Here is a 27,868-nt window from a genome sequence, read left to right on the forward strand (position 1 = left end):
ACAATCTTCTTGACTGGGTTACTTTCCCTGTGTTCTTGTTTAATCTAGATGGCAATCAGCATTTTACAGGCGAGGAAAAACGCTAAGAGTAAGCAAGTAATTTGCCCAGGTCACTGGAGCTTTTAAGTGAAGGGCCAGGATTCTTTGCACTGTTCCACACTGCCTCCCATGTGAGGCCATGCAATAACAGACTATACTTAATGGAAGGCAGACTAGAAGGAAAACTAACCATGCTCCCACCCCCACCTCCCCAGCACTGCCAATTTCTCACCATTGTTGTCCACATAGTTGGTCTCCTGTCGTGCTGTGTCTAGACGGACACCAAAGATCTGCACTCTCACCAGTGGATCCACAATGGACCCCTCTTTGGTCTTGTCCACTTTGGGGAGTTGCTGACCACTGATCACCTGTAAACAGGGCTCTGGAACCTCACCAGTTCCTGCTCAGCCCAGCCCCACCCCACCCTACCCCCAACCCCAGGAGAGGGGAAGCTTTTTGGTTTGTAAAACAACCTCCATGGGTTTCTTCTAGTACTCTATCTGCAATTTGAAATGCATCCAAGGGCCAGGCACAGTGGCTCACGCCTGTAATCCCATCATTTTGGGAGGCCGAGGTGGGTGAATCACTTGAAACCAGGAGTTCAAGACCAGCCTGGCCAACATGGTGAGACCCTATCTTCACTAAAAATACAAAAATTAGCCAGGCATGGTGGCAGGCACCTGTAGTCCCAGCTACTCAGAAGGCTCAGATGGGAGGATCATTTGAACCCAGGAGGTGGAGGTTGCAGTGAGCCAAGGTTATGCAACTGCACTCTAGCCTAGGCAGCAGAGCGAGACTGTCTCAGAATCAATGAATTAATAAATGAATAAATGTTAAAAATGCATCCAGGTAGAAATTTAACAGTTTGAAAGTAGGTATGCTAATGATAGCAGCCTCTTTTTTATTTATTTTTTCTCCAGAAAGACATGGTCACAGGCCAGGCACAGTGGCTCACACCTGTAATCCCAGCACTTTGGGAGGCCGAGGCAGGTGGATCATGAGATCAGGAGTTTAAGACCAGCCTGACCAACATGGTGAAGCCTCGTCTCTACTAAAAATACAAAAATTAGCTGGGCATGGTGGCGCATGCCTGTAATCCCAGCTACTCAGGAAGTTGAGGCAGGAGAATTGCTTGAACCCGGGAGGCAGAGGTTGCAGTGAGCCAAGATCACGCCACTGCACTCCAGCCTGGGTGACAGAATGAAACTCTGTCTTCTTGCCCAAGCTGAAATACAGTGGGGTGGTCATAGCTCACGGCAACCTGCAACTCCTTGGCTCAAGTGACCCTCCAGCCTTAGCCTCCTGAGTAGCCAAGACTATAGTCATATGCCACCATGTCAGGCTAATTTTTAAATTTTTGGTAGAGACAAGGGTCTCACTGTTGCCCAAGCTGGTCTCAAACTCCTGGACTCAAGCAGTCCTCCCGCCTCGGCCTCCAATGTGCTAGGATTACAGGTGTAAGCTCTCGCTCCTAGCCAGAGCCTTTTTTATAGCACTTTCTATGTACCTGGAGTTGCAAGGACTTTATATTAACTGCTATATTCTTATAACCCTATAAAGTAGGTGGTAGTGTTACCCTCATTTTCCAGGTGAGCAGACTGAGGTATGGAGAGGTTAAGGAACTTGCCCAACACTACCAAATTAGGAAGTTGTGGTTTGAAGCTAGGCACTGTTAACAGGCTATCCAGCCTCTACATTCCTGTCAGGCCTAGCCACCTCTTCCCCCACTTCTATCCCAGTTATCTCAGTTTCTTCCCAACAGTTTCTTTCCACTGTACCTGGATTAATAGAGTCTGGGCCTTGAAAGGGCTGATGGGCCTCTCAGGGTCAAAGGAACTCTGGGCATCACGCAGGAAGTCTGGCTTCAGCACATAGCCACAGCCACCATTCTGGCGGAAATGCCCATCACAGATGTCCATTTCAAGCCCTGCAGTTTGCATATTCATGGCCACTGAGGGCCCCAGGAAAAAAGAGCAAGATTCACCATGGAGGCCTTCTAGCCCCTCTTTCAAGGAGTTCAGAAGATGGGGGTATTGGGTATAAGGTGCCCGCTAGTAATACCTCCACTGAAAGCATTTCTCAGCCTAGCAATTTTCTTGAGCATTCCCCAACCCTACCGTCACTAGAGAACTTATTTCCCACCTGCTCCTCCTCCACTCCCTCTTCCCAGTTCCTGCTGGCCTGCTCACCCATCTGGCAGCCTGCATTCCAGAGTTCTTGGGGGTTGTAGTTGGAAGAGTCTGTCCTCAGGCCGCTGGGATACACACGGCTTAACTGCCAAGCATTGTGCTGCACAAACTCATTGCCTTTAAAAGGGTATAGAGAGGGAAATGGAAGTGGGGTGGAATTTCCCACTTCCCTGGTCCCAAGAACACTGCCTACCTACTTCACTCTTCTCTCCAGTAACTGAAGCTGGCTCCAGAAAGTTTCAGTGTGCCTCTCTACTCTGTTCCATCCAGACCATCTTCCCCAGCCTTCCTCCCCCTAGAGCCTTGAGCCACCATTCATAACTCCTCTGCCCTTGCCTGCTCTGAGGAGTTTCTGAAGTCCTTCATCTCTCCTTAGCTACCCTGTCTTTTTTTCTTGAGACTTACCTGCCAGTTTCTCAGGCCTGAACCTATCCATCCCACTTCCCTCCCCATCCTCCATTTTGGTCCTGACCAGCCTCCTTGATGAGGCGCTTGGCCTTGGTTTCGGAGAAAGATGATATCTCGTAGAAGTGGTAGTGCTCTTTTGAATGTGTGAAGCTGCGGAATGAGACAGACTTCAAGTAGGTAACCAGGGAAGAGAGAGCTGGACACAAGATGAGCTTGGATTTCTGGAGATAAAATGGAAAAGAAGATGAAATTGAACCCTCAGCAGTCTGAGAGAAGAAGCTAATAGCCATCCAACCTAAGCCTCTGCCCACTGCCTCCCCACTCCTGCCTCACCTGCTGGGACAAGAGAAGGGACTCAGGCTTGGAAATAGTAGCCTGGGCCGTAATCTGACAACAGATAGATGGACAAAACAGCGGGCACGTCACAACCTGGGGGTGGGAATGGGAATAAAGGCAGTCTGCATGTACTGCTGGGATCAGTGTCAGCCTCTGGACTTGTGTTTGCTCTATGGTATATCCTGGGTAACAGGTTTTAAATTTATTATTACTTTTAAAGAGAGGCATCATTCTCCCTCCCTCTTTTAAAACAAAGGAACAACAATCTTTGGTCAAAATGTACATGAATCCAGACAGATATGTCAAGGTATGCAAGTGGTCATGGAAGTCACACCTGGAAGGACGTGAGGGTCCCAGAGTAATATCTTTGGATTTGTCTCCTGAATTCCCATTTCCATCCCTGGACATGGCAGCAGGTTAGACACCACAGCCCCAGAAGGAACAGGATAAGCTAGGTGTCAGTCAGCTGAGTGAGCCACCCAAGTGCACAAGAGAGAGAAAGGCAGACTTCAAACAGGGATCTTGGAGGCCCCACCAATGGCATCCCTTCTCCTCTGCCTCCCTTCCCCATAGGGAGATGGACCACCTAGCACAGCCTTCTCAGAGCCTTCACCTTCCCCACCTCAAAGCACTCTCCTTCCTGCTCCTCTGGCTACTGCTGGCCCTTCTTAACACTCACCCTTTCCAAGAAGCTTTCTCTAACTATGCCCAATAGTTACACACACAAACACACACACCCTCATCCCTGGTTTTTAAACTGGCCTTTAAGAAGAACAAGAAGGGGCCGGACGCAGTGGCTCATGCCTGTAATCCCAGCACTTTGGGAGTCTGAGGTGGGTGGATCACAAGGTCAGGAGGTCAAGACCAGCCTGGCCAAGATGGTGAAACCCCGTGTCTACTAAAAATACAAAAAAAAAAAAAAAAATTAGCCTGGCATGGTGACAGACGCCTGTAATCCCAGCTACTCGGGAGGCTGAGGCAGGAGAATCGCTTGAACCTGGGGGCTAGAGGTTGCAGTGAGCCGAGATTGCGCCACTGCACTCCAGCCTGGGTGACAGAGTGAGACTCCCATCTCAGAAAAAAAAGAACGAGAAGTACAAAAATGCCTCAGGAGTCACTGGGACACCCAGGAGAGAACCAAGTGGGTGCTTCAATTAGGATAGTTCTGCATGTATCTATTTTGTATAAGATTTCATTAAAAAAAGATTTATGGCCCAAAAAAGTTGGAAAGCCACTGCAATATACCTGTATATGGCAATATAGAATATACAGTGATGCCATGTATGCATTCTTACATCTCCTTCATTAGGAGGAAGGGTCATTGCTCCTTGGCCCTGCACCTTGCCTGGCTCTAATCTCTTCACGAACAAGCCCTCAGCTTGTGCAAATTGACTAAATGCCACAGCAGAAAGACCACTCCTGGCTTACCTTCTTTTTGTCCTTACTCTGAAGGTTCTGCTCCTGGGGCTCAGGCTCAAACTGGGACTCCAGCGCCAATTCTGACTCCTGTTCGCCCTCCAGCTCAGGTTCTGGTTCCTCTTCCTCATACTCCAGGTCTTCCTCAAATGTTAACTTCTTCCCCTTCACCAGGATCTTCCTCCGAAGCTCCTAGGGGACAAAAATGAAGGGGCCTGTCTACCTGTCTGCTTTGGGGTCCTCCTGGGAATTATGCTGGTCTCATTGTTCTCACAGGCAGAGGAAGTGAGTGAGTGGTCACAGTTCCCAAGGGAAGAGATCAACTCATTGATAAATACAATTGGAATTCCCATATTGTTAAGCAAACTTTTAACATCTCTATCCATATGGAAAATAATATATATGGTCTCCTACCACACATTTGACACGCTACTTATAGATGAGAGATTTACATGTCAGTATAAAGAACCTAAGAATATGAGAAGAAAATAGAGAATCTTTTTGAATAATCTTATTGTGGGAAAGCCTTTAGAAAGATGACTTGAGGCTGGGCGCAGTGGCTCACACTTGTAATCCCAGCACTTTGGGAGGCCGAGGTGGGCAGATCACAAGGTCAGGAGTTCAAGACCACCCTGACCAACATGGTGAAAACTCATCTCTACTAAACATACAAAAACTAGCCGGGCATGGTGGTATGTGCCTCTAATCCCAGCTACTCCAGAGGATGAGGCAGGAGAATCACTTGAACCCGAGAGACGGAGGTTCCTGTCATCCCAGCACCTTGGGAGGCCAAGGAGGGTGGATCACCTGAGGTCAAGGGTTCAAGACCAGCCTGGCTAACATGATGAAACCTCATATCTACTAAAATACAAAAATTAGCCAGGTGTGGTGGTGCATGCCTATGATCCCAGCTACTCGGGAGGCTGAGATAGGAGAGTCGCTTGAACCCGGGAGGTGGAGGTTGCAGTGAGCTGAGATTGCGCCATTGCACTCCAACCTAGGTGACAAGAGTGAAACTCCATCTCAAAAAAAAAAAAAATTATTGATAACTGGTTGTTATGGGAGAGGTTGGGATTATGACGGGAGGGGAGATTTCCCTTTATATTGTTTGTAGAGTCCACAACTATGAGCTACCAGGAAAAAAATCAAGATCTTCCATTGAGAAAATAAATAACGTAAATTGTTGATTTAAAACATAGAGAACTATAAATTCAATTCTGTGTTCAATTAGATTTTTTTAAAGTTAAAGTTGTCTCCAAGGATTGAAGGACATTAAAGAGCAAGATGGGCCATCCGAGGATAGAAAGAAGGGAACAGAGGGGCATAGAGGAAGGAGCCCAGGTGGAGGAATACAGAAGCCACAGCAGAGCCTGGGCTGGAGGAACAGTGTCCCTACCTCAGGTGAGGGAAGCTGAGTGGGTAGCAGCCCATCCAAGGTGGTGCTCAGCAGCTGCTCCCCCAGGATCTCAGTCAGATGGCGGGCCATGGTCTGCTGCTGCTCCCAGCTGCAGTGGGTCTCCAGGGACAAGATGACTGGGTAGTCTGATGTCTGGTGGTGAGGGGAGGGAATGGTGGATTCAGAGTTCTTTTTTTTTTTTTTTTTTTTTTTTTTAAAGACAGGGCTTCACCATGTTGGTCAGGCTGGTCTTGAACTCCCAACCTCATGTGATCTACCCACCTTGGCCTCCAAAGTGCTTGGATTACAGGCGTGAGCCACCACACCCGGCCCAGATTCAGAGTTCTAAAACGCTGCAACCTACTTCTCTAAGTGCCTGCTTCCTAGGCCTCCCTACTTACTGACTCAAATGGGTACCCTGATCGCTAAACTCAAACTCCATCACAGGATTCAGTGAGATCTTGCTGGGTCTGACACCCACACCCGGGACACTGTCCACATCTAAAGACATTTTCACATCTTGGGATCCCAGATCTCATGCCTGTGCTCAGTCTGACCCAGGCCCCTCTGGGACCTGTGAGTTTTCAGGCTCTAAGTGGGAAGGCCAGGCCACATTCCCTGGTTATGTGTTCACATTACACTCTCATGCTTTCATTCTCCAGATTCCTGTTCTTCAGCCCTACTCACCACTATCTCCGTGTCTCCTATCCACCCTGTTCCAGAAGAGTGATAGAACTTGTTAGAAGTAATAGTTTCTAACCATAAGTAATTACCTCCATAACTACTAATTATTAGTAACATGTCCAGAGCTTATTCATAATCAGCCTTTAATATTTGGCTGACGAGTTACAGTTAAATCCTCTTTTGATGGACCTTCCCCTGCACTCCTCCACCCTCCCCAGACCCAGAGCTGGTCGCTCTTCCCTCAATCCTTCTGGCCTCACCGGTGTCCCCATCCTGGGGCTACTACCTGGAAAGCATACTGTGCTACTGTGGCCACGACATCTTTGAACAGGATGCGGGAGGTCAGGGTGTGTCCGTGGTAAACGACAGGTTCCCCATTAGGTCCATCCCAAACATCCACCTCCACGCAGCGGCACCCCCGCTTCAGGGCCCTGAAAGAATCCCCCACCCCAGAAATAGGAGAGGTCAATATCTGATCTACCTAGGGACTCTCTCCCCACTCTAGAGAGAACAGTGCTCACCAGCACTTACCCATCCAGACCCCTTCAAGCTACATCTGCATAGAGCCTTCTCTGTCCACGGAGACACTGCTGCAAGCTCACGCTGATCTCCACCCATACTTCAGCCCACCCGACTCACAGTCCTTCCATAGCAACCCATCACACATTGCCTCATGATGCTTCTGGTGTTCTGGTTTTACTTATTTACTTATATATTTATTTGAGACAGAGTCTTGCTCTGTTGCCTAGGCTGGAGTGCAGTGGCGCAATCTCGGCTTACTGCAACCTCCACCTCCCAGGCTCAAGCGATTCTCTTGCCTTAGTCTCCTAAGTAGCTGGGACTACAGGCACACACCACCACACCTGGCTAATTTTTTTGTGTCTTAGTAGAGACAGAGTTTCACTATGTTGCCCAGGCTGGTCTTGAACTCCTAAGCTCAGGCAATCCGCCTGCCTTGGCCTCCCAAAGTGCTGGGATTACAGGAGTGAGCCACCATGCCTGGCTGAGACAGGGTCTTAATCTGTCACCCAGGCTAGAGTGCAGTGGTGCGATCATGGCTCACTGCAGCCTTGACCTCCCAGGCTCAAGCAATCCTCCCACCTCAGCCTCCCAAGTAGCTGGGACTACAGGCACACATCACCACGCCTGGCTAATTTTTGTATTCTTTGTAGAGCCGAGTCTCACTATGTTGCCCAGCGTGATCTTGAACTCCTGGGCTCAAGCAATCTCCCCACCTCAGCCTTCCAAAATGCTGGAATTACAGGCATAAGCCACCATGTCCGATTCCTATACAACACCTTGGTTATTCAAACTCTCAGTAAATTTACACCTTAATTTCTCAGCTAAACTTCCTAAGGTGGAAACTATATGTTCCACTCATCTTTGTGTCCCTTGAAGCTACTAGTTCAGTTGCTGACAATACAAAGATATCTTGACTATTCAATCTAATCCATGATTAGTCACAATAAAAGCAGCTACTGTTCATTAGCTATTGACATATGGATTATCTCTTCACAACAACCCAGACAGAATAGGCACTGTGACTATCCCATTCCATAGATGGAGAAATAGGGATGGAACTTCCTATTAGAGGTTAAATACTTAGCCCCAGAGGCTGGGCACGGTGACTCATGCATGTAATCCCAGCACTTTGGGAGGTGGAGGTGGGCGGATCATGAGGTCAAGAGATCAAGACTATCTTGGCTAACACAGTGAAACCTTGTCTCTACTAAAAATATAAAAAATTAGCTGGGTGTGTTGGTGGGAGCCTGTAGTCCCAGCTACTAGGGAGGCTGAGGCAGGAGAATCGCTTGAACCCGGGAGGCAGAGGTTGCAGTGAGCCAAGATTGCGCCACTGCACTCCATCCCAGAAAACATAGCAAGACTTGGTCTCAAAAAATTAAAAAAAATAGCCGGGCGCGGTGGCTCACGCCTGTAATCCCAGCACTTTGGGAGGCCAAGGCGGGTGGATCACGAGGTCGAGAGATCGAGACCATCCTGGTCAACATGGTGAAACCCCGTCTCTAGTAAAACTACAAAAAATTAGCTGGGCATGGTGGCGCGTGCCTGTAATCCCAGCTACTCAGGAGGCTGAGGCAGGAGAATTGCCCGAACCCAGGAGGCGGAGGTTGCGGTGAGCCGAGATCGCGCCATTGCACTCCAGCCTGGGTAACGAACGAAACTCCGTCTCAAAAAAAAAAAAAAATTAAAAAAATATAGCTCCAGAGTACCAAGTGAGGGAGCTAGGATCTGACTTCAGATGGTCTCACTCCAGAACTTACATTTTAAACTCCTATTCTCTATTGCCTTCCATTTAACAATTTATTTATTTGTTCAATATAAGTCTGTCAGGGCCTCTGAGTTCCAGAGTTTCATAGCTTGTGAAAGAGAAGTTCCATTTACCCATAGGGTTTCATTACCATTCTCCCACCAGTCTTCAATATCTCCTCCAAGTGTCCCAGGTATCCAGGGCTCCTCAGCCTCTAAACCCCCACAACACTGTCCCAATCTGTTAGACACTGACAGCTCCCCTCACTTTCCTACGTGGTCCCTCTCATGAGTTGGACCCCTTCTCTACCACCACTGCACCGTATGTATCCCTCGACGCTGCTCTGGCCACAAAGCTGGTCCCCCACTAGGTAGGTGTTGTGAGAGGAGCAGATGAAGTAGTGGTTCAGGGGTTGAGTCATATCCTGATAGATGGGGAGGCAGGCTGGGTTGAAGATGTCTCCATCTTTAGAGCAGAGGTAGCTGAGGAAGCCATCCATGCTCAGCACATGCCGCAGTTTGCCTGGAGTGTGGATAAGGGAACACTAGAGTGAGAAGCTCTGAATGGGAACATCCCAGCCCATCCTTCATGCCACTCCATCCAGAGTCCTGCCTTTCAGATGGCACCCATTCCCAGCCTTTAGATCTCAAACCTGCCCCACCTAGTGTGTATCATTTCAATCATTCCCATTTATATATATATCATTTATATATATATATAAATATAAATATATATATTTATATTTATAAAGATTGGGTTTCACCATGTTGGTCAGGCCGATCTTGACCTCAGGTGATCTGCCCACCTTGGCCTCCAAAGTGCTTGGATTACAGGCGTGAGCCACCACACCCAGCTGAAATAAATGTCTTTTTAAAAACTTTTTGGGGGTCTTTTTTTATGCTACAGTACTAAGGAGAAAAATGTTTTATTCTGCAGTGTCATATATAGTAGCCTTTAGCCACATGTGGCTACTGAGCACCTGAAATGTGGTTTGTGTAACTGAGGAACTGAATTTTAAATTTTATTAGATTTTAATTAATTTAAATTTAAATAGCCAAATGGAGCTCCCAGTTACTATAATGGACAACATCCAAAAGGCTAATTTTTTTTTTTGAGATGGACTTTCGCCATTGTTGCCCAGGCTGGAGTGCAATAGTATGATCTCGGCTCACTGCAACCTCCGCTTCTCAGTTTCAAGCAGTTCTCCCGTCTCAGCCTCCTGAGTAGCTGAGATTACAGGCATGTGCCACCACACTCGGCTAATTTTGTCTAATTTTGTTTATTTATATTTTTTTAGAGCTGGGGTTTCACCATGTTGGTCAGGCTGGTCTCAAACTCCTAACCTCGTGATCTGCCTCGTGATCGGCCTCCCAGAGTGCTGAGATTACAGGCATGAGGCACTGTGTGGCCCCGAAGGACTAATTTTATAGATGGGGAAACTGAGGCCCAGAGAATCGAAGTCAAAGACTTAGTGACATGGCCAAGCTACCTGTATTTTCTTCCTTGGGCTGTATACCTGTGACTAATTATGGCCTGAGGGTTTCTTCTTACTCTCTTTGTTCCTGTATGATGTTCTGAGGCACATTTTTCAACATTCTCTTAGACTACACTTCCGTTGAGGAACTGGCCCTGTTACTCTCCATAGCTCTCACTCATCTCAGTATGGGTTTTATACAGCAATAGCGACTAATAGTTATCAAGCACTCACTCTACGCCCAGGGCATTACATGCAGCATCTCACTAATGTTCTCCCTAACATGATGAAGTAGATGTAATATAATTTGCCGTGAGAGGTTAGGTAAGTTGTTCCAGGTCTCGTAATTAGTAAGTGTAGAAGCTGGGATTTGAACCCAGGCAGCCAGGTGTCAGAGCCATGCCCTGCACCACCGGACTGTGCGGTTTCACTGAGAATAATGTTGCTACAAGGACGCTCACCTGTTAGGTGAAACAACCTCACTCTCATGCCCAGCTTCCTTGCTCCAGATTTCACAAGACCTGGAGATGGTGAAGAATGACAGGAAGTTGGGCAGGAAGTTTCTTTCTTTCTTTTTTTTTTTTTTTTGAGACAGAGTCTCGCTCTGTCACCCAGGCTGAATGCAGTGGCACGATCACAACTCACTGAAGCTCTGACCTCCGGGCTCAAGCAATCCTCTCACCTCAGCCTCTCAATTAGCTGGGTCTGCAGGAATGCACCACCACACCTGGTTAATTTTTTTTTTAGATACGGCGGTCTCACTATGTTGCCCAGGCTGGTCTTGAACTCCTGGATTCAAGCTGTACTCCTGTCTCAGCCTCCCAAAGTGCTGATATTACAGGCATGAGCTACCATACCTAGTGGAAATTTCATTCTTTTTGTTTGTTTGTTTTTGAGATGGAGTCTTGCTCTGTCACCCAGGCTGGAGTGCTGTGGCTCAATTTTCACTCACTGCAACCTCTGTCTCCTGGTTCAAGCGATTCTCCTGCCTCAGCCTCTTGAGGAGCTCAAATTACAGATGCCCACCACCATGCCCAGCTAATTTTTGTATTTTTAGTAGAGACAGAGTTTCACCATGTTGGCCAGGCTGGTCTCGAACTCCTGACCTCAAGTGATCTGCCCACCTCAGCCTCCCAAAATGCTGGGATTACAGATAAGAGTCACTGTGCCCGGCCAGGAAGTTTCCTTGTTGACTGTAACGACTCAAATCACTCAGATAAATTTACAGTTGCCAGATACTTTTCATGTGCATTATTTCATTTGATCATCAATTATTTTACAAACGAGGAAACTGAGTTAGTTAGCTTAAAGTGACTTGCCCATGGTTATGCAGTTAATAAGAAGCACAGTGGAGACTTGAGTCCGAGGTTTTGTGACTGATACTACACTCTGCGCCCAGAGTATAGTATCTGATTGTCAAGTGCAAGGGAAGGAAACACTAAGAGGGGTGGAGGTTGAAAGAAATGTAACTGATGTTTACTGGATTCTGCACTGGGAACAGAAGATCCTATTTCTCTCTCTTTCTTTCTTTCTTTTTCTTTCTTTCCTTCCTTCCTACCTTCCTTCCTTCTTTCTTTCTTTTTTTGAGACGGAGTCTTGCTCTGTTACCAGGCTGGAGTGCAGTGGTGCAATCTTGGCTCACTGCAACCTCCGCCTCCTGGGTTCAAGCGATTCTTCCGCCTCAGCCTCCTGAGTAGCTGGGACCACAGGCGCGTGCCACCATGCCCGGCTAATTTTTGTATTTTTTTTAGTAGAGACGGGGTTTCACCATGTTGGCCAGGATGGTCTTGATCTCCTGACCTCATGATCCGCCCACCTCGGCCTCCCAAAGTGTTGGGATTACAGGCATGAGCCACTGCACCCGGCCTCTTCCTTTCTTTTCTTTCCTTCCTTCCTTCCTTCCTTTCTTTCTTTCTCTTTCTTTCTTGTTGTTTTGAGACAGTCTTGCTCTGTCACCCAGGCTGGAGTGCAGTGGTGCAATCTTGGTTTACTGCAATCTCTGCCTCCCGGGTTCAAGCAATTCTCCTGTCTCAGCCTCCTGAGTAACTGGGATTACAGGCACCTGCTACCATACCCGGCTGATTTTTTGTGTTTTTAGTAGAGATGAGGTTTCACCCCGTTGGCCAGGCTGTTCTCAAACTCCTGACCTGAGGTGATCCACCTGCCTCGGCCTCCCAAAATGCTAGGATTACAGATGTGAGTCATCGCACTCAACCTACAACTTCTGCTCTATTCTGAACACCCAAACAAATCTGAAATAACTGACTCTTACGTTTTCTGTTTGACTCTAAGTTTCATGAGGGCAGTGTCCTTGCTTGATCTAGGCACTAATGTATCTCTGGTGCCTAGCATAGGTCCTGATACATTATAGGAACTCAATAAGCATTCACTGAAGTAGTGAATGAATGAATGAATGAATGGTGAATGAATGAATGAAAGGGAGTAAGAGTTTAGACCCAGAAAACCTGGATCATTTGTCCAGCTCTCATTTGTTCCATCTCTTATCCTTATTCTAAAGAGAGGTACCAGCTAAGACTCAGATGACTTGGATTTGAATCTCAGTTCCTCTCTCATTAGCTGTTGGCTTTGAGCAAGTCATTGAATCTTTCTAAACTTAAGTTTTCCTCTTTTATACAACTGACTTAATAACAGGACCTATTTCAACAGATCATTGCATTAGAAAATGTACGTAGAGCCGGGTGCGGTGGCTCACGCCTATAATCCCAGCACTTTGGGAGGCCGAGGCGGGTGGATCACGAGGTCAAGAGATCGAGACCATCCTGGTCAACACGGTGAAACCCTGTCTCTACTAATACAAAAAATTAGCTGGGCATGGTGGCGCGTGCCTGTAATCCCAGCTACTCAGGAGGCTGAGGCAGGAGAATTGCCTGAACCCAGGAGGTAGAGGTTGCGGTGAGCCAAGATCGCGCCATTGCACTCCAGCCTGGGTAACAAGAGCGAAACTCCATCTCAAAAAAAAAAAAAGAAAATGTACGTAGAGATATTAGTGTATTATGGGATACGCAGTAAAGGGCCAATACAGATTATCGTTGGCCAGGCACAGTGGCTCCCGCCTGTATTCCCAGCACTTTGGGAGGCCAAGGCAGGTGGATTGTGAGGTCAGGAATTCAAGACCAGCCTGACCAACACAGTGAAACCCTGTCTCTACTAAAAATACAAAAAATTTGCTGGGCGTGGTGGTGGGCGTCTGTAATCCCAACTACTCGAGAGGCTGAGGCAGGAGAATCACTTGAACCTGGTAGTCGGAGGTTGAAGTGAGCGGAGATCGCATCACTGCACACCAGCCTGGGCAACAAAGCAAGACTCCATCTCAAAAAAGAAAAAAAAAAAAGATTACTGTTGATTTACAAGGTTGTACTGAGAACTAAATGAAATGAGGAATGTGAAAGTTCCTTGTAAATAATTTATTATTGATGTAAATTTCTCACACCCTGAGGGGAATGGAGGGCAGGAAATGAGTCTACAGAAGAGGCAAAAGGAAGAAGCTTTGAAGACCAAGAGCGTATATTTCAGCTGCACTTGTTAAAAGCTAAATAACTGGCCTTCTTATCATTCTTCCAGCCAGGGACTAACTGGCTTTCTGGCTCAGGGGCTTAGAGACTCAAGAACCCCTTTGAGAATTGAAGACAACCCAGGAAGGGGCAGAGAGCCAACATTTAAAGGAATAGCAAACAGGAACCATGAACGAACCAGAGGAAAAGGAATCATTTACACTAGAGAAGAGGCCAAAGCAAGAGGATCAAGGGTTTCCATTTCCACTGAGGGCAACGCTGGTATCAGGGAGAACTTGAAAGTCAAGGGTATGAAATGTGAGCATAGTGAAGGAGTGGGGAGTCATGGAATCTTCTTCCTCCTGAGAGATCTAGCACCTCAGAGGAAACCCGTCTTGTCTGAACAGGGAATGCCTGCTCTCCTTTAGGAGGCGTGGTTAAATGAGATGATTGGGCAGGGGTCAGGATAGAGGTAGACTCAACCTTCTCAACTTTCTCTCAGTTAAGCAGATGACTGCTTGTCTCTGGACCTTGTAATCATGCTCCTCTCCAACCCCTACATCTGGTGCCTCCCCACCTGATTCCTCTTACCACTGTCTGAAGGTTCATAGCGGTCAATGAGTTCCAGAGCAAGGTCAGAGGTGCAGTCTCTTTCCTTCTGCTCCTCTCGGAGGAAATCCAAAAATTCCAGCAGAGTCAGCTTCTGCCCATCAGCTGAAAAACTTTCAAATAGTTCCTGCACCTCAGCACGTTTAGTCAATGCCTTATAGAACTGTACAAATTCTTCTCCTTCCAGAGTCCCAGACTGGGATGTGTCTGCTTCCTGCAAGAGAGGGTTTAGGGGAGAGTGAATGAACCTTTTAATGGGAAATGTTATGACCTTTTTCTTTTAATTTAAAAATAAATGTTTTTAATTTTTATGGATACATAGTAGGTGTATATATTTATACGGTAAATTAGATGTTTTGATATAGGCATGCAATGTGAAATAAGCACATCTCCGAGAATGGAAAATGTTACAATCTTTTTTTTTTTTCTTAGACAAAGTCTTGCTCTGTCGCCAGGCTGGAGTGCAGTGGCGTGATCTCGGCTCACTGCAACCTCCGCCTCCCAAGTTCAAGCGATTCTCCTGCCTCAGCCTACCGAGTAGCTGGGACTACAGGCACATGCCACTGTGCCCAGCTAATTTTTGTATTTTTAGTAGAGACAGGGTTTTACCATGTTGGCCAGGATTGTCCCAATCTCCTGCCCTTGTGATCCACCTGCCTTGGCCTCCCAAAGTGCTGGGATTACAGGCGTGAGCCACCATGCCTGGCTGGAAATATGATCTTGACTTGCACTGTAAGAGCAATCTTACAGGCAGATAGATCCAAACATGTTTCCATAAAACTCCCACGGAACTCCTAACATTTAGTATTCATAGCATAAATCACTTCCTAAGTAAGAGGCAAAATTTTAGCCATACCATTTGCTACTAGAGAAAATTTTCAACTAGAAATAGTTAAATCTCCCAAAGGCCCCTAAAAGGTCAGAATATCCCTCCTCCTATTTACTCACATTCCAGCTGGGGTTTTCCATTGTTCTAAGCACCTGTGAAATTCTGGCCATGGACAGAGAGATCCTTGAGGTCCAACATAATAACATTGTTATTTACCTTTCATAGAGTTATGACTTTTCAACAAGACTGAAAGGCAAGAATGACCCCCTACACTTCCCATTGAGCATAGGGCATTGAGCCTAGTACTCAGGGCACAGAGCAGAGATTTAACAATTGAGTGTTTCAGACTGGGGTCCGAGGACTTCTGGCCCAATGAAAATGTGGCCTCGTTGGCTGCTGGAAATTCTTCCCTGCCGACTCACCTGAAAAAGACTGAAGGCATATTCTTGGTCCATTTCCACATTCATTAGGTGCAGTAACCGCTGAACTTCTTGGAAAGTCATCTTACCATCCTGATTTTTGTCTCCACGCTGAAACCAGTCACTCAGCCATCCAGGTCTGAGTCAAGGCAAAAGCACTAATATATGTGTTTGTGTGTGCAGTTGTGTGTGCACGTTCATCCACTGATATCTCTCCCGTCTTTCCTGCCAGTCTCTCCCCAATGCCAATCCATTCTCCACACAGCTTCTAGAATAATCTCTCCAGAGCACCAGTCTATCTTGTCACTGCATGACCCAAGCACTTGCAGGGACCTCCCTGTTGCCTGCAGAAAGAAATCCATATTCTGGCCAGGCGCGATGGCTCATGCCTGAAAACCCAGCACTGTGGGAGGCCAAGGTGGGTGGATCACCTGAGATCAGGAGTTTCAAGACCAGCCTGGCCAACATGGCGAAATCCCATCCCTACTAAAAATACAAAAAATTAGCTGGGTATGGTAGCACACACCTGTAGTCCCAGCTACTAGGGAGGCTGAGACATGAGAATTGCTTGAACCAGGGAGGCAGAGGTTGCATGGAGCAGAGATTGCGCCACTGCATTCCAGCCTGGGTGATGGAGTGAGATTCTGTCCAAAAAAAAAAAAAATCCTTTGAATATCTGTAGTAATCTAAGTACCATAATACTTCTACAGCACTTAAATTATTTACACAGGCTAGGCACAGAGGCTCATGCCTATAATCTCAGCACTTTGGGAGGCTAAGGAGGATCGTTTGAGCCCAGGAGTTCGAGACCAGTCTTTGCAATATTGTAAGACCCTGTCTCTATTTAAAAATATATGTATTATTATTATTTTGTTTTTGAAATGGATTCTCACTCTGTTCTCCAGGCTAGAGTGAAGTGGCAGGATCTCAGCTCACTGCAACCTCTGCCTCCCAGGTTTAAGCAATTCTCCTGCCTCAGCCTCCCAAGTAGCTGGGATTACAGGTGTGCACCACCACATCCAGCTAATTTGGGTTTTGTTTGTCTGTTTTTTTGAGACGAAGTCTCACTCTGTTGCCCAAGCTGGAGTGCAGTGGTGCGATCTTGGCTCACTGCAACCTCCACCTCCTGAGTTCAAGCAATTCTCTTGCCTCAGCCTCCCGAGAAGCTGGGACTACAGGCACGTGCCACCACGCCAGACTAATTTTTGTATTTTCAGTAGAGATGGGGTTTCACTATGTTGGCCAGGCTGGTCTTGAACTCCTGACCTCGTGATCTGCCCGCCTTGGCCTCCCAAAGTGCTGGGATTGCAGGTGTGAGCTACCGCGCCCAGCTAATTTTGGTATTTTTTTTAGTAGAGATGGGGTTTCACCATGTTGGCCAGGCTGGTTTCAAACTCCTGATCTCAAGTGATCTGCCTGCCTTGGCCTCCCAAAGTGCTGGGATTACAGGTGTGAGCCACTGTGCCCAGCCAAAAAAAATATTTACACAATTCCATCATCTTCACTAATTGAAGCAATATATGAGTCTCCTTAATCACTGTACCCCTGTAGTCTGGCATAGTGCCTAATATATTCTGCTTAATAGATGATGAATGAATGAATAAATGAATGAAATGGCATACAATCTCAGACACTTGAAGTGAGTCTGTATCACTGAGCCTTCTAAGGGGTTGTTTCCCACCTATATGCTATTTAATGTCACTGGGATCTTCTGTGCAGCTCTTAGGAGCAGCATCTTGTTTGCGCCTCTGCCTCTCACTGTCTCTTCCTCCAATCCTGGGAGTCCTGATTCATGCCTGGCTTTGTCATCCCTGGCCTCCATTCCTCCCTCAGTAGTCTCAGTCTCACATTGGCCTGAGCTGTCTCTGCCCATATCATCTAGACCCTTGGGCCTCCCTAGTCCTGCACCCCTTCTCACCTTTCCTAGATCTATTGCATCTGGCTCCTTCAGGGATAGAGTGATCCCCCACCCCCCACCCTGACTCCATCCTGCCGATACTGGTCCAGGCGCTCCTGATGGTCCATGCTGGTAACAAGATCCACCAACAGCTGGAGCCCTCGCATCCATATCTGGGCCTCCTCAACACTGTTGGCCACCAGGTCCAGGTTGGAGCCACGGCCGTGGAAGACAACGGTGAAGCCCTGCTCCAGGGGGAGCTCCTCTGCCAGGCTACGCAGCAACTCAGAATCATGCCCGTTACGTATTGTATCCACATCAGAGATTGAGACTGCCAGAGAAGAAGCAGGTGAAGGTATTGAGGAAGGGAGTCGAGCAAATAGCAGGGGCTAAGGGTGAAAGACCAGCACGCCCTTCTCCCTAACACCATAGAAAGAAACCCCAGCCTCTGCAGGCTGAATCCCAAAAAGCATTAGTACAGAGAGATGCCCCAGGGATTCAGGAGTCCACATGAATTACTGATGTTTTCAAAGGCAGCACAGCAAAGAGCCTGTGCTGGAAGTGGCAAGACAAGGCTTCCAGCCACAAGCTGGCAGTATGACACAAACCAAAATGACTTAACTCCTCAGTGTCCTCATCTGAAATAATGGATAGTCCCCTTCCATAGGCAGCCCCAATGGTGATCACAGGAGGACTGGTGTGGATGACAAATGGAAACACATTTGAAAGGCAGAAGCAGTTCTACTAAAGCATTATATGCCCAAGTCCAGTTCTCCCATTCCAGGTTTGAGAGCTTCCTCTTCCCAGATGTCTACGAGGGAACCAGAGAAATTCTTTCACCCCCTTACCTCAGCTGGGGGTGGTATGGATTGTGAGCAATTTAATTATGTCTCTAAAACAGACTCTCTTAGATGTGTCCTGTGATTAAATTATGTCCTGTTATCATAAAGAGTTTGGTCAATAAGTGCACACTGTTATGATTTTTTACGTTTTGTTTTTTGAGACAGAATTTCCCTCTTGTCACCCGAGCTGGAATGCAATGGCACAATCTCGGCTCACTGCAACCTCTGCCTCCTGGGTTCAAGTGAGTCTCCTGCCTCAGCCTTCTGAGTAGCTCAGACTACAGGTGCCCGCCACCACGCCTGGCTAATTTTTGTATTTTTAGTAGAGACGGGGTTTCACCATGATGGCCAGGCTGGTCTCGAACCCTTGACCTCAGGTGATCCACCCGCCTTGGTCTCCCAAACTGCTGGGATTACAGGTGTGAGCCACCACACTCGGCCACATTTTTTATATTGAAAAATATTTATCATAATGGTTAACATTTATTAAATGCATCCTGGTTTTACATCCCATGCTAAGTGTTTTACACATTAACTCATTGAGTCCTTGTAACCTACTAAGCAGGTACTGTTTAATCCCCATTTTACAGATGAGGAAACTGAAACTTGATTTATGTATGTATGTATGTATGTATGTATGTATGTATGTATGTATGTATTTTTTTAGAGACAGGGTCTCGCTCCCCAGGCAGGAGTGCAGTGGTGTGATCACAGCTCACGGCAGTCTCAACCTCCTGGGCTCAAGGGATCCTCCCATCTTAACCTCCCAAATAGCTGAGATGACAGGCATACAGCACCACACCCAGCTAATTTTTTATTTTTATTTTTTGTCGAGACAGGGTCTCCCTATGCTGTCCAGGCTGGTCTTGAACTTCTGGTCTCAAGCAATCCTCTTGCCTCAACCTCCCAAATTGCTGGGATTACAGGCATTGAGCCATCATGCCCAGCCATAGTTTAACCACTTGATTTGTCCAAAGCTACTCAGAAAGTGGCAGAGCCAGGGTTTTCATTTAGGCAGGTTGATGCCTGAGATCATGGTCTTATTATAATAATAAGAAGATATAACCAATGATTTATTACATCTTACTATGTACCAGGACTCTTTTTTTTGTTTGTTTGTTTTTGAGATGAAGTTTCACTCTTGTTTCCCAGGCTGGAGTGCAATGGCGCAATATCAGCTCACCGCAACCTCCACCTCCCAGGTTCAAGTGATTATCTTGCCTCAGTCTCCCGAGTAGCTGGGATTACTGGATGCACCACCACGCCCAGCTAATTTTGTATTTTTAGTAGAGATGGGGTTTCTCCATGTTAGTCAGGCTGGTCTCGAACTCCAAACCTCAGATGATCTGCCCGCCTCGGCCTCCCAAAGTACTGGGATTACAGGTGTGAGCCACCGCACCCGGCCCTACCAGGACTCTTCTAAACCCTTTATATACAATAACTAATTTAATCCTCATATCAGCCTTACGAGGCAAGTACTGTTATGATTTCCTTTTACAGGCTCAGATACAGCCACAGTTAGGACAGCACAAACACACACTATTGTAGGACTTTGGTCCCTCCCCTGCCCTCAGGCTGCTGGGCTCCTCAAGACCCTATCCACCCATGTACCCACCCCCTGCTATCCAGGTAACTCACAGCTGGGCTTGGCACTGCCCCTGGCCTGCCGTGCATGCCAGACCGTCATGCCGTCATTCTGAAGTCTGAAGTATCTCAGCTTCTTCCAGCTTTTGGACCTCACCTTGCGCATAAGCATGCCTTCCTGCATCAGCAGCAAGTCCTGATCGGTGGTCAGCCCTAGGTCAGGAAAAGCACGGGCTAGGTAGCCAGCAGAGAGGGTATTGGGCCCCGGGAGAGCTCTGGAACAGGGGTCCAGCCTCCTTCCCTTCCCTGAGCTGTACCCTAACCCCTCTTCCCCTGCAGGGGCACTCACGGTCTTGCAGCAGGGACGCCATCACCCACTGTTCCACCGGCTGGCACCAGAGTCCTCTAAAGAAGCAAGGAAGAGCAAAGGGCTCTGGGTGAATCTTGAAGATCAAGGAAGAGAAAGAAACCAGTGTTTCCTGAGTGCCCACTGTGTGCCAGGCACTTCAGCTATATAGTCTGTAGCTGATTTTTGCTTCTAATTTTGAGTTTAGTGACTCTGAGACTTTAGATAGGTTTAGAAGCCTGCCTCAAATCACATAAGGATCAGAATTTAAACCAAGATATGTCTGATCCCAGAGCCTCCACTATTTTCCATGGCTCTCTTCAGAGAGAACTAAACCAAAGTGTCTGCCAAGCACCCACTTCCTACCCAATACCCCACAGACTACTAGTGCAACATTTTGCTCACTCCACACCCTCTCATTATTAGGAACCAACATCTTACTGGATTTCTTTTTCAGAAACTAGAATCTCTCCACACCCTGGCCTTCTCATTTCCAGGTGGAAGGCTTCCAGCTTCCCTATTCTAGGAGCCCTCTCTATGCTCCCACGTAGATTGTCCAGCTCCTGAGGGGCTAGAGCAGACTGTTTGTTTTCTCTTCGACAACACTTAATTGTCTTCTTCTACCTTCACATGGTAGGACATATTTTATAATTTTTCTTTACAGTTATTCTCATGGTTTTAATGGACCAAATAAATTACACAAGTCCCAGAACTACATTTTCAAATTTTCTCTACCTACCAAAAAAGAGTGCCTCTTTAAAGACATATACTGTCAGCCGGGCGTGGTGGCTCATGCCTGTAATCCCAGCACTTCGGGAGGCTGAGGCGGGCAGATCACCTGAGGTCAAGAGTTCAAGATCAGCCTGACCAACATGGTGAAACCCCGTGTGTCTATTAAAATACAAAGTTAGCCAGGTGTGGTGGCGCATGACTGTAATCCCAACTACTTGGGAGACTGAGGCAGTAGAATCACTTGAACCCGGGAAGCAGAGGTTGCTGTGAGCCGAGATTGCACCATTGCACTCCAGCCTAGGCAACAAGAGTGAAACTCCATCTCAAAACAGACAGACAAACAAACAAAAACACCTGTATCCATATGACATGTGGTCATAAGAGAGCCAGTTTCTTTCTTTCTTTCTTTTTTTTTTTTTTTGAGATGGCGTCTCACTCTGTCACCCAGGCTAGAGTGCAGTGGTGCAATCTCAGCTCACCGCAATCTCCGCCTCCTGGGTTCAAGTGATTCTTCTGTCTCAGCCTCCCAAGCAGCTGAGATTACAGGCATCCGCCACCACGCCCAGCTAATTTTTGCATTTTTAGTAGAGACGGGGTTTCACCGTGTTGGGCACGATGGTCTGGATCAGAGGACCAGTTTCAAATCAGGGAGTCATAGAAGGTCAGAGCTGGATTTCATTTTATAGAAAAGGAGCCTGAGAACTAGAAAGGTTAGGTGAACTAAAAAGAATTAGTGGGCCAACAAACATGGACAAAAGCTCATCATAACTGGTCATTAGAGAAATTTAAATCAAGATACAATCTCACGCCAGTTAGAATGGTGATCATTAAAAAGTCAGGGAACAACAGATGATGGAGAGGATGTGGAGAAATAGGAACTGTTAGACTTTTCGCCGAGTTCAATGAGGAAACAGAGACCGGAGTGAGGAAATTAAAAGCCAATTTATTCGGCTCCCGGGCGAGGTTCTATGGTCCGGGAAGGGGTCAGAGAAGTCGCGCTTCTCTTCTTGGGGCGTGGGGTTTTATAGGGAGTAGAAGTGGCTGATTGACTACGGGGGAAACAAAGACAAGGTAGTTCTATTGGGTATTAAAAGACTGGGGACGGGCGAGGTGAACAAAGCGGGGGCATTTCCATTGGGTATGAAGGGAGTGAGCACGGACGAGGGGCTGGCCGAGGATGTACGGGGGAGCTACCATAGGGCAGGCTCTTGGCAGGCCTTTTCAAAATTTATGGCAGGTGCAGGGCTGAGATTGGAATGTGGAAATGGGCAAGGGGAGCCTGCGTGGAGAGGGCAAATGCTGAGCAATGTGCTCAGTATGATGATGTAGTTTTTAGGCATGGAGAGAGAAGGGCATGTCCATTCGGCTCCCAAGGAGGCACCGGCCTTACAGGAACACTTTTACACTGTCGGTGGGAGTATAAATTAGTTCAACCATTGTGGAAGACAGAGTGGCAATTCCTCAAGGATCTAGAACCAAAAATACCATTTGACCCAGCGATCTCATTACTGGGTATATACCCAAAGGATTATAAATCATTCTCCTATAAAGATACATGCACACGTATGTTTATTGCAGCACTGTTCACAATAGCAAAGACTGGGAACCAACCCAAATGCCCATCAATGATACACTGGATAAAGAAAATGTGGCACATATACACCATGGAATACTACATGGCCATAAAAAAGGATGAGTTCATGTCCTTTGCAGGGACATGGATAAAGCTGGAAACCATCATTCTCAGCAAACTAACACAAAAACAGAAAACTAAACACAGCATGTTCTCACTCATAGGTGGGAGTTGAACAATGAGAACACATGGACACAGGGAGGGGAACATCACACACTGGGGCTTGTTGCAGGGTGGGGCCTAGGGGAAGGATAGCATTAGGAGAAATACCTAATGTAGATGACGGGTTGATGGGTGAAGCAAACCACCATGGCACATGTATACCAGAACTTAAAGTATAATAAAAAATTTAAAAAAATTAAAAAAAATTAAAGGCCGAGCACGGTGGCTCATGCCTGTAACCCTAGCACTTTGGGAGGCCGAGTCAGACAGATCACGAGGTCAGTTGTTCAAGACCAGCCTGGCCAACATAGTGAAACCCTGTCTCTACTAAAAATACAAAAATTAGCTGGGTGTGGTGGCATCCGCCTGTAGTCTCTGCTACTTGGGAGGCTGAGGCAGGAGAATCGCTTGAACCTGGGAGGTGGAGGTTGCAGTGAGCCAAGACTATGCAATTGCACTCAAGCCTAGGCAACAGAATGAGACTCCATCTCAAAAAAAAAAAAAAAAAAAAAATTAGTGCCAGAGTTGTTTAATGAGTAACAGAACTGGAATTAGAAGCCAGGTTTCTGGCCAGGTGCTGTAGCTAACACTTGTAATCCCAGCACTTTGGGAGGCTGAGGTGGGCAGATCACTGGAGGTCAGGAGTTTGAGACCAGCCTGACCAACATGGTGAAACCCCATCTCTACTAAAAAAAAAAAAAATTAGTTGGGTGTGGTGGTGCACACCTGAAATCCCAGCTACTTGGGAGGCTGCGGCAGGAGAATTGCTTAAACCCCAGGAGGTAGAGGTTGCAGTGAGCTGACATCGAGCCATTGCACTCCAGCCTGGGCAACAAGAATGAAACTCCATCTTAGAGAGGAAAAAAAAACCCAGGTCTCCATACCTCCATACAGCCAGCTCTAGGATCTCACAATGACTCTGCTCTTAGAAAGGGCCTTCTCTAGAAAGCAGGTTGAAGTAAGGCTAGGAATCAATGAAGGACATTGATATTTTGTCTCTCCTCTCCATCATTTTCTCTTTCTTTCCTTCCTCCCTCTCTCTCTCCATCCCTCCCTCCCTCCCTCTCTCTCTCCTTTCTTCTTTTTTTTTTTGGACATGGGGTCTCACTCTGTTGCCCAGGCTGGAGTGCAGTGGTATGATCTCGGCTCACTGCAACCTCCTCCTCCTGAGTTCAAGCAATTCTCCTGCCTCAGCCTGCTGAGTAGCTGGGATTACAGGCATGTGTCACCACACCCGGCTAATTTTTGTATTTTTAGTAGAGATAGGGTTTCTCTATGTTGGCCAGGCTGGTCTCAAACTCCTGACCTCAGATGATCCACCTGCCTTGGCCTCCCAAAGTGCTGAGATTACAGGGGTTGGCCACTGTGCCCGGCTTCTTTCATCTCATTTTCTTTCTTTTCCCCATCCCATGCCTGACCTGGTCCTTTTTTTTTCTTCCCAGTTCACTATAAAAATACTTTTTTTTCTGAGATACAGTTTTGCTCGTTGCCCAGACTGGAGTGCAATGGAGCAATCTCAGCTCACCACAACCTCCGCCTCCCGACTTCAAGCGATTCTCCTGCCTCAGCCTCCCAAGTAGCTGAGATTACAGGCATGCGCCACCACGCCCAGCTAACTTTGTATTTTTAGTAGAGACAGGGTTTCTCCATGTTGGTTAGGCTGGTCTCAAACTCCCAACCTCATGTGATTCGCCTGCCTCGGCCTCCCAAAGTGCTGGGATTACAGGTGTGAGCCACCGTGCCTGGCAGAAATGATTTTTTAAAATTATTATTTGTTTTGTGTGGAGATAGGGTCTCCCTGTGTTGCCCTGGTCTCAAACTCCTGACCTCAAGCAATCCTCCTGCCTGGGCTTCCCAAAGTGCTGGGATTACAGGCATGAGCCATCATGTCTAGCCCCATCCCCACCTCTGTCTCTCCTAATCCTCTCTCTGTCTTCCTATTTGCTCAACTAGGTCAGTCTCTCCTCTTCTCATCCTTCTCCTCATCCCTTTTCCCCATCACCTCTTCCAGTTGGTTCCGTCTTTTGACTCCACTAATTCCTAATGGCTCCGATTCTCTCTCCTCTGAGAATTTTGAGACTGTGGTCCAGAAGGAAGGACACTTGGGTTCAGAACTCAGTAGCATGGATGTACCTCTGCTCAGCCTCACTTTTCTCTGTATCCTAGGAGACTGAGCAAACAAACTGCCCAGAGAATGTGAATTAGAACCTAGGTGTTCTAGGTCTCACTGTTTCCTCTGCAGTCTAATGATAGAATAGGAAGGATGCCACAGCTGATGCAGGTGCAGTGAGGAGAGAAGGAGCAAAGGACTTGGGAGTGAGGGCACTGGGAAAAACACAGAGAATGATGTCTGAGAATAAGAGAGGTTGGTCTTAAATATTAATTCCAGACACATATATGGAGATCTTTAATGATATAGTAATTACCTCTCTAATACAGACATGAAAATAGAGACACCAAATGAGGTAAGAGGTAGCCCAGAGCTGCAGATCACAATTTGGTCCTCAACTTCTAAGTGACTTCATGTTACCTAGAGGTGGACTTTGGCAGGGTTGCCAATGGCACCAAGGAGATTACAGTGGGATTCAGGGTGTCTCAGGTCTCTCTGAGGGGCAAGAAAGAAGAGAATCATTTTGTCTACTCCCTTGCTTCTGAGAAGGATTATGCCTAACCTGGTTCATATAGAGGACAAAATGGCTCTGGTCACAGGTCATAGAACATTGACACTTGAAGGTTCTTTTATAACACATCTAATCCAGACATTCCCAGTTACATCAGTAGCCTCTGGAATGTCTTAAAATTGAGATCCCTTAGTCCTACCCAAAAATATACCAGATCAGAGTTTCCCAGGATGGGGCTCTATAATATATTTATTTTTAACAAGTACACCTAGTACCCAGGCAAGTCTGGGAAACCCTAAACTCTCTCCTATTACAGATCAGGAAGCGGTGGTTAGGGATCCCGTAGCTAGTTAATGGCACAGGTAGAACTAGAAGTAGGTTTTCTTACCAACATAGCACTCTGGTGTGCTAAGAAATTGCTCTGGCCCATTGAATAGGCAAAGAACAAGGCATAAAACTCAAACCCTGACTCTTTTTGAGGAACTCTCATAACTCTCCCTATTACTAGGGATCTCTGATTCCCCATGATTCTTGGCCAACCCCTATTTTGCAATCCTTAACAATCTGTTAATGAATCTATGCTAAAGCGTAGCTACTTCAATTTTCTCTTCCCTTATTGTTGGTGGGACTCATTTCAGGAGTGGCTAGGGTTGGCATTCCTGGCCCTGCATAGCTAAGAGGTACCTCATACAAAGGGATACTGACACAACCAGGAGGAAAGCTGTAATCAAGGAGAATAAGCTAGAGATAACGGGAGGTAGGAGCCCTGTAGAACTGTTAGGGTGAGGAAAGTTGTCTAGAGTACAATTTAACCAGTGTGGGTGAGCATCTAGAGGGCAGAGATAGGGATTCAGGGAAGACAGAGCTTGGAGCAGAGGCTAGTCAGAGTTTCCAGACTCTTACCGTGGGCAGGAGGGCCGAATAGCAGTCCTGTGTCTGTGCAGAATAGCAGGCCTGTGTCTGAACTGTGCCTCCCGAGTTCCGCGATGCTGTGGGATCAGGAAGCCCAGCCTGGCTCCTTTTCTCTTTTGCTCCCCTTGGCACTGGCTTTTTTCCTCCCCTCTTCTACAGCAGCTGGCTGCCGTGACTGGCAAGTTATAGCCGGAGGGAAGCAGTAAGAAGGGGAGAGGTGTGAGCTCTCTCCAGTCCAGCCCATCCAACTCTTAAAGGCCCAGGACGCTGGTCAATGTGAGGGACTAGTGGGGGTGGGGTGGAGAGGATTAAGGGCACCACATCTCCAGGGAGGAGGAGCCTGGCTGCCCTTCATCTTGATGCCAGCCCTCATTGACCCCAATCCCGAAGGAGCTCTCAAACTGAAGGGAGTGTCCTCAGTTGCAGTGCTCTGTGAATCACTGCTTTTCATTCTGGTCCCTGCATGTAATACCACTGTCTCTGCCCTTATTTAATCTGGCTTCTTTCCACAGTGTCTGTTTCCGCTGGCCTGCTCTTGTATCTCTGAATCCTGCCTTGCAGGGCACTCAGTCTAGCTCTGTCGCACAGGGAAAGTAAGAAATAAGGTGGGAAAAGAGGAAGATGAGGAGAAAGGGAGGACAGGAATGACGGTAGAGTATAGAGGGACAAATAGATTAGTATCTATGTATATTTTAGGCATTCACTAAATATCGAAAGAATGCATAGATGAATGTGTGAAACAATTCATTTTTTTTAAACATCCATTCATTCCTCCTACAAGCATTTGTTCAGCACCTCCAGGTTATAGGTCATAGCCCCCAGAAAGGAGGTAGCACCTTCAGGACATACAAGCATGTTTATAAAGGTGTGTGCAGAGATGAAGCATAGGTTCAGAGGGAACTGTGGGAAATGGTGTAATTTTTTTTTTTTTTAATATATATATTTATTGCATTTTAGGTTTTGGGGTACATGTGAAGAACATGCAAGATTGTTGCATAGGTACACACATGGCAGCGTGATTTGCTGCTTTCCTCCCCTTCACCTATATCTGGCATTTCTCCCTATGCTATCTCTCCCCAACTCCCCACTCCCCACTGTCCCTCCCCTATTTCCCCCCAACAGACCCCAGTGTGTGATACTCCCCTCCCTGTGTCCATGTGTTCTCATTGTTCAACACTCGCCTATGAGTGAGAACGTGTGGTGTTTAATTTTCTGTTCTTGTGTCAGTTTGCTGAGAAATGGTGTAATTTTAAGTGTGCTGAGATCTGGCTGCCTCTCATGGTTCCCACAAGCATCCCTCAACTGCCTAATATTTTACCATTAGTGATTATAGCTATGTATTTTTAGTCCCATTAAAATAAAATCCTCCTAAGTGATTACCATAAAAGTCAGGATAGTGGTTACTGTTGGGAGGGGGAGGAATTGTGATGAGATGGGACACAGAGCCGGCTTCTGGCATAGCTAGCCAAATGCTATTTCTAGTCCTAAGTGCTTCACTTCATAATTTATTAAGCTATATATTCTCTTCATGTAGTTTTCTATATGTGTTTTTAATTTTT

General features: G+C 46.9%; 1 protein-coding gene across 4 annotated transcripts in view; it reads right to left on the reverse strand.

The window, feature by feature from the left end:
* PLCD4 (phospholipase C delta 4) overlaps positions 1–27,093 on the reverse strand; it is a 28,040-nt gene extending 947 nt beyond the window's left edge. The window contains exons 1-14 of one of the 4 annotated variants that reach the window (XM_064372984.1): positions 26,301–27,093; positions 20,253–20,308; positions 19,958–20,116; positions 17,580–17,808; positions 15,584–15,704; positions 14,315–14,546; positions 9,058–9,259; positions 6,755–6,899; positions 5,785–5,937; positions 4,401–4,580; positions 2,701–2,857; positions 2,229–2,345; positions 1,818–1,990; positions 272–407 (exon numbers count right to left, since the gene is read on the reverse strand). In XM_064372984.1, the coding sequence (XP_064229054.1) occupies positions 272–407; positions 1,818–1,990; positions 2,229–2,345; positions 2,701–2,857; positions 4,401–4,580; positions 5,785–5,937; positions 6,755–6,899; positions 9,058–9,259; positions 14,315–14,546; positions 15,584–15,704; positions 17,580–17,808; positions 19,958–20,116; positions 20,253–20,274 (2,026 nt within the window). In that variant the 5' untranslated portion in view covers positions 20,275–20,308; positions 26,301–27,093. Of the gene's footprint in view, positions 1–271; positions 408–1,817; positions 1,991–2,228; positions 2,346–2,700; positions 2,858–4,400; positions 4,581–5,784; positions 5,938–6,754; positions 6,900–9,057; positions 9,260–14,314; positions 14,547–15,583; positions 15,714–17,579; positions 17,809–19,957; positions 20,117–20,252; positions 20,347–26,300 lie in introns of all 4 variants that reach the window. The other 3 variants (XM_064372982.1, XM_064372983.1, XM_064372985.1) reach the window with 3 other exon arrangements.
* Between the last annotated feature and the right edge of the window lie 775 nt (positions 27,094–27,868).

The sequence above is a fragment of the Aotus nancymaae genome, unplaced genomic scaffold (assembly GCF_030222135.1).
Source record: "Aotus nancymaae isolate 86718 unplaced genomic scaffold, 86718_ANA_hifiasm-v0.15.2.pri h1tg000008l, whole genome shotgun sequence".
Classification (NCBI taxonomy): Eukaryota; Metazoa; Chordata; class Mammalia; order Primates; family Aotidae; genus Aotus; species Aotus nancymaae.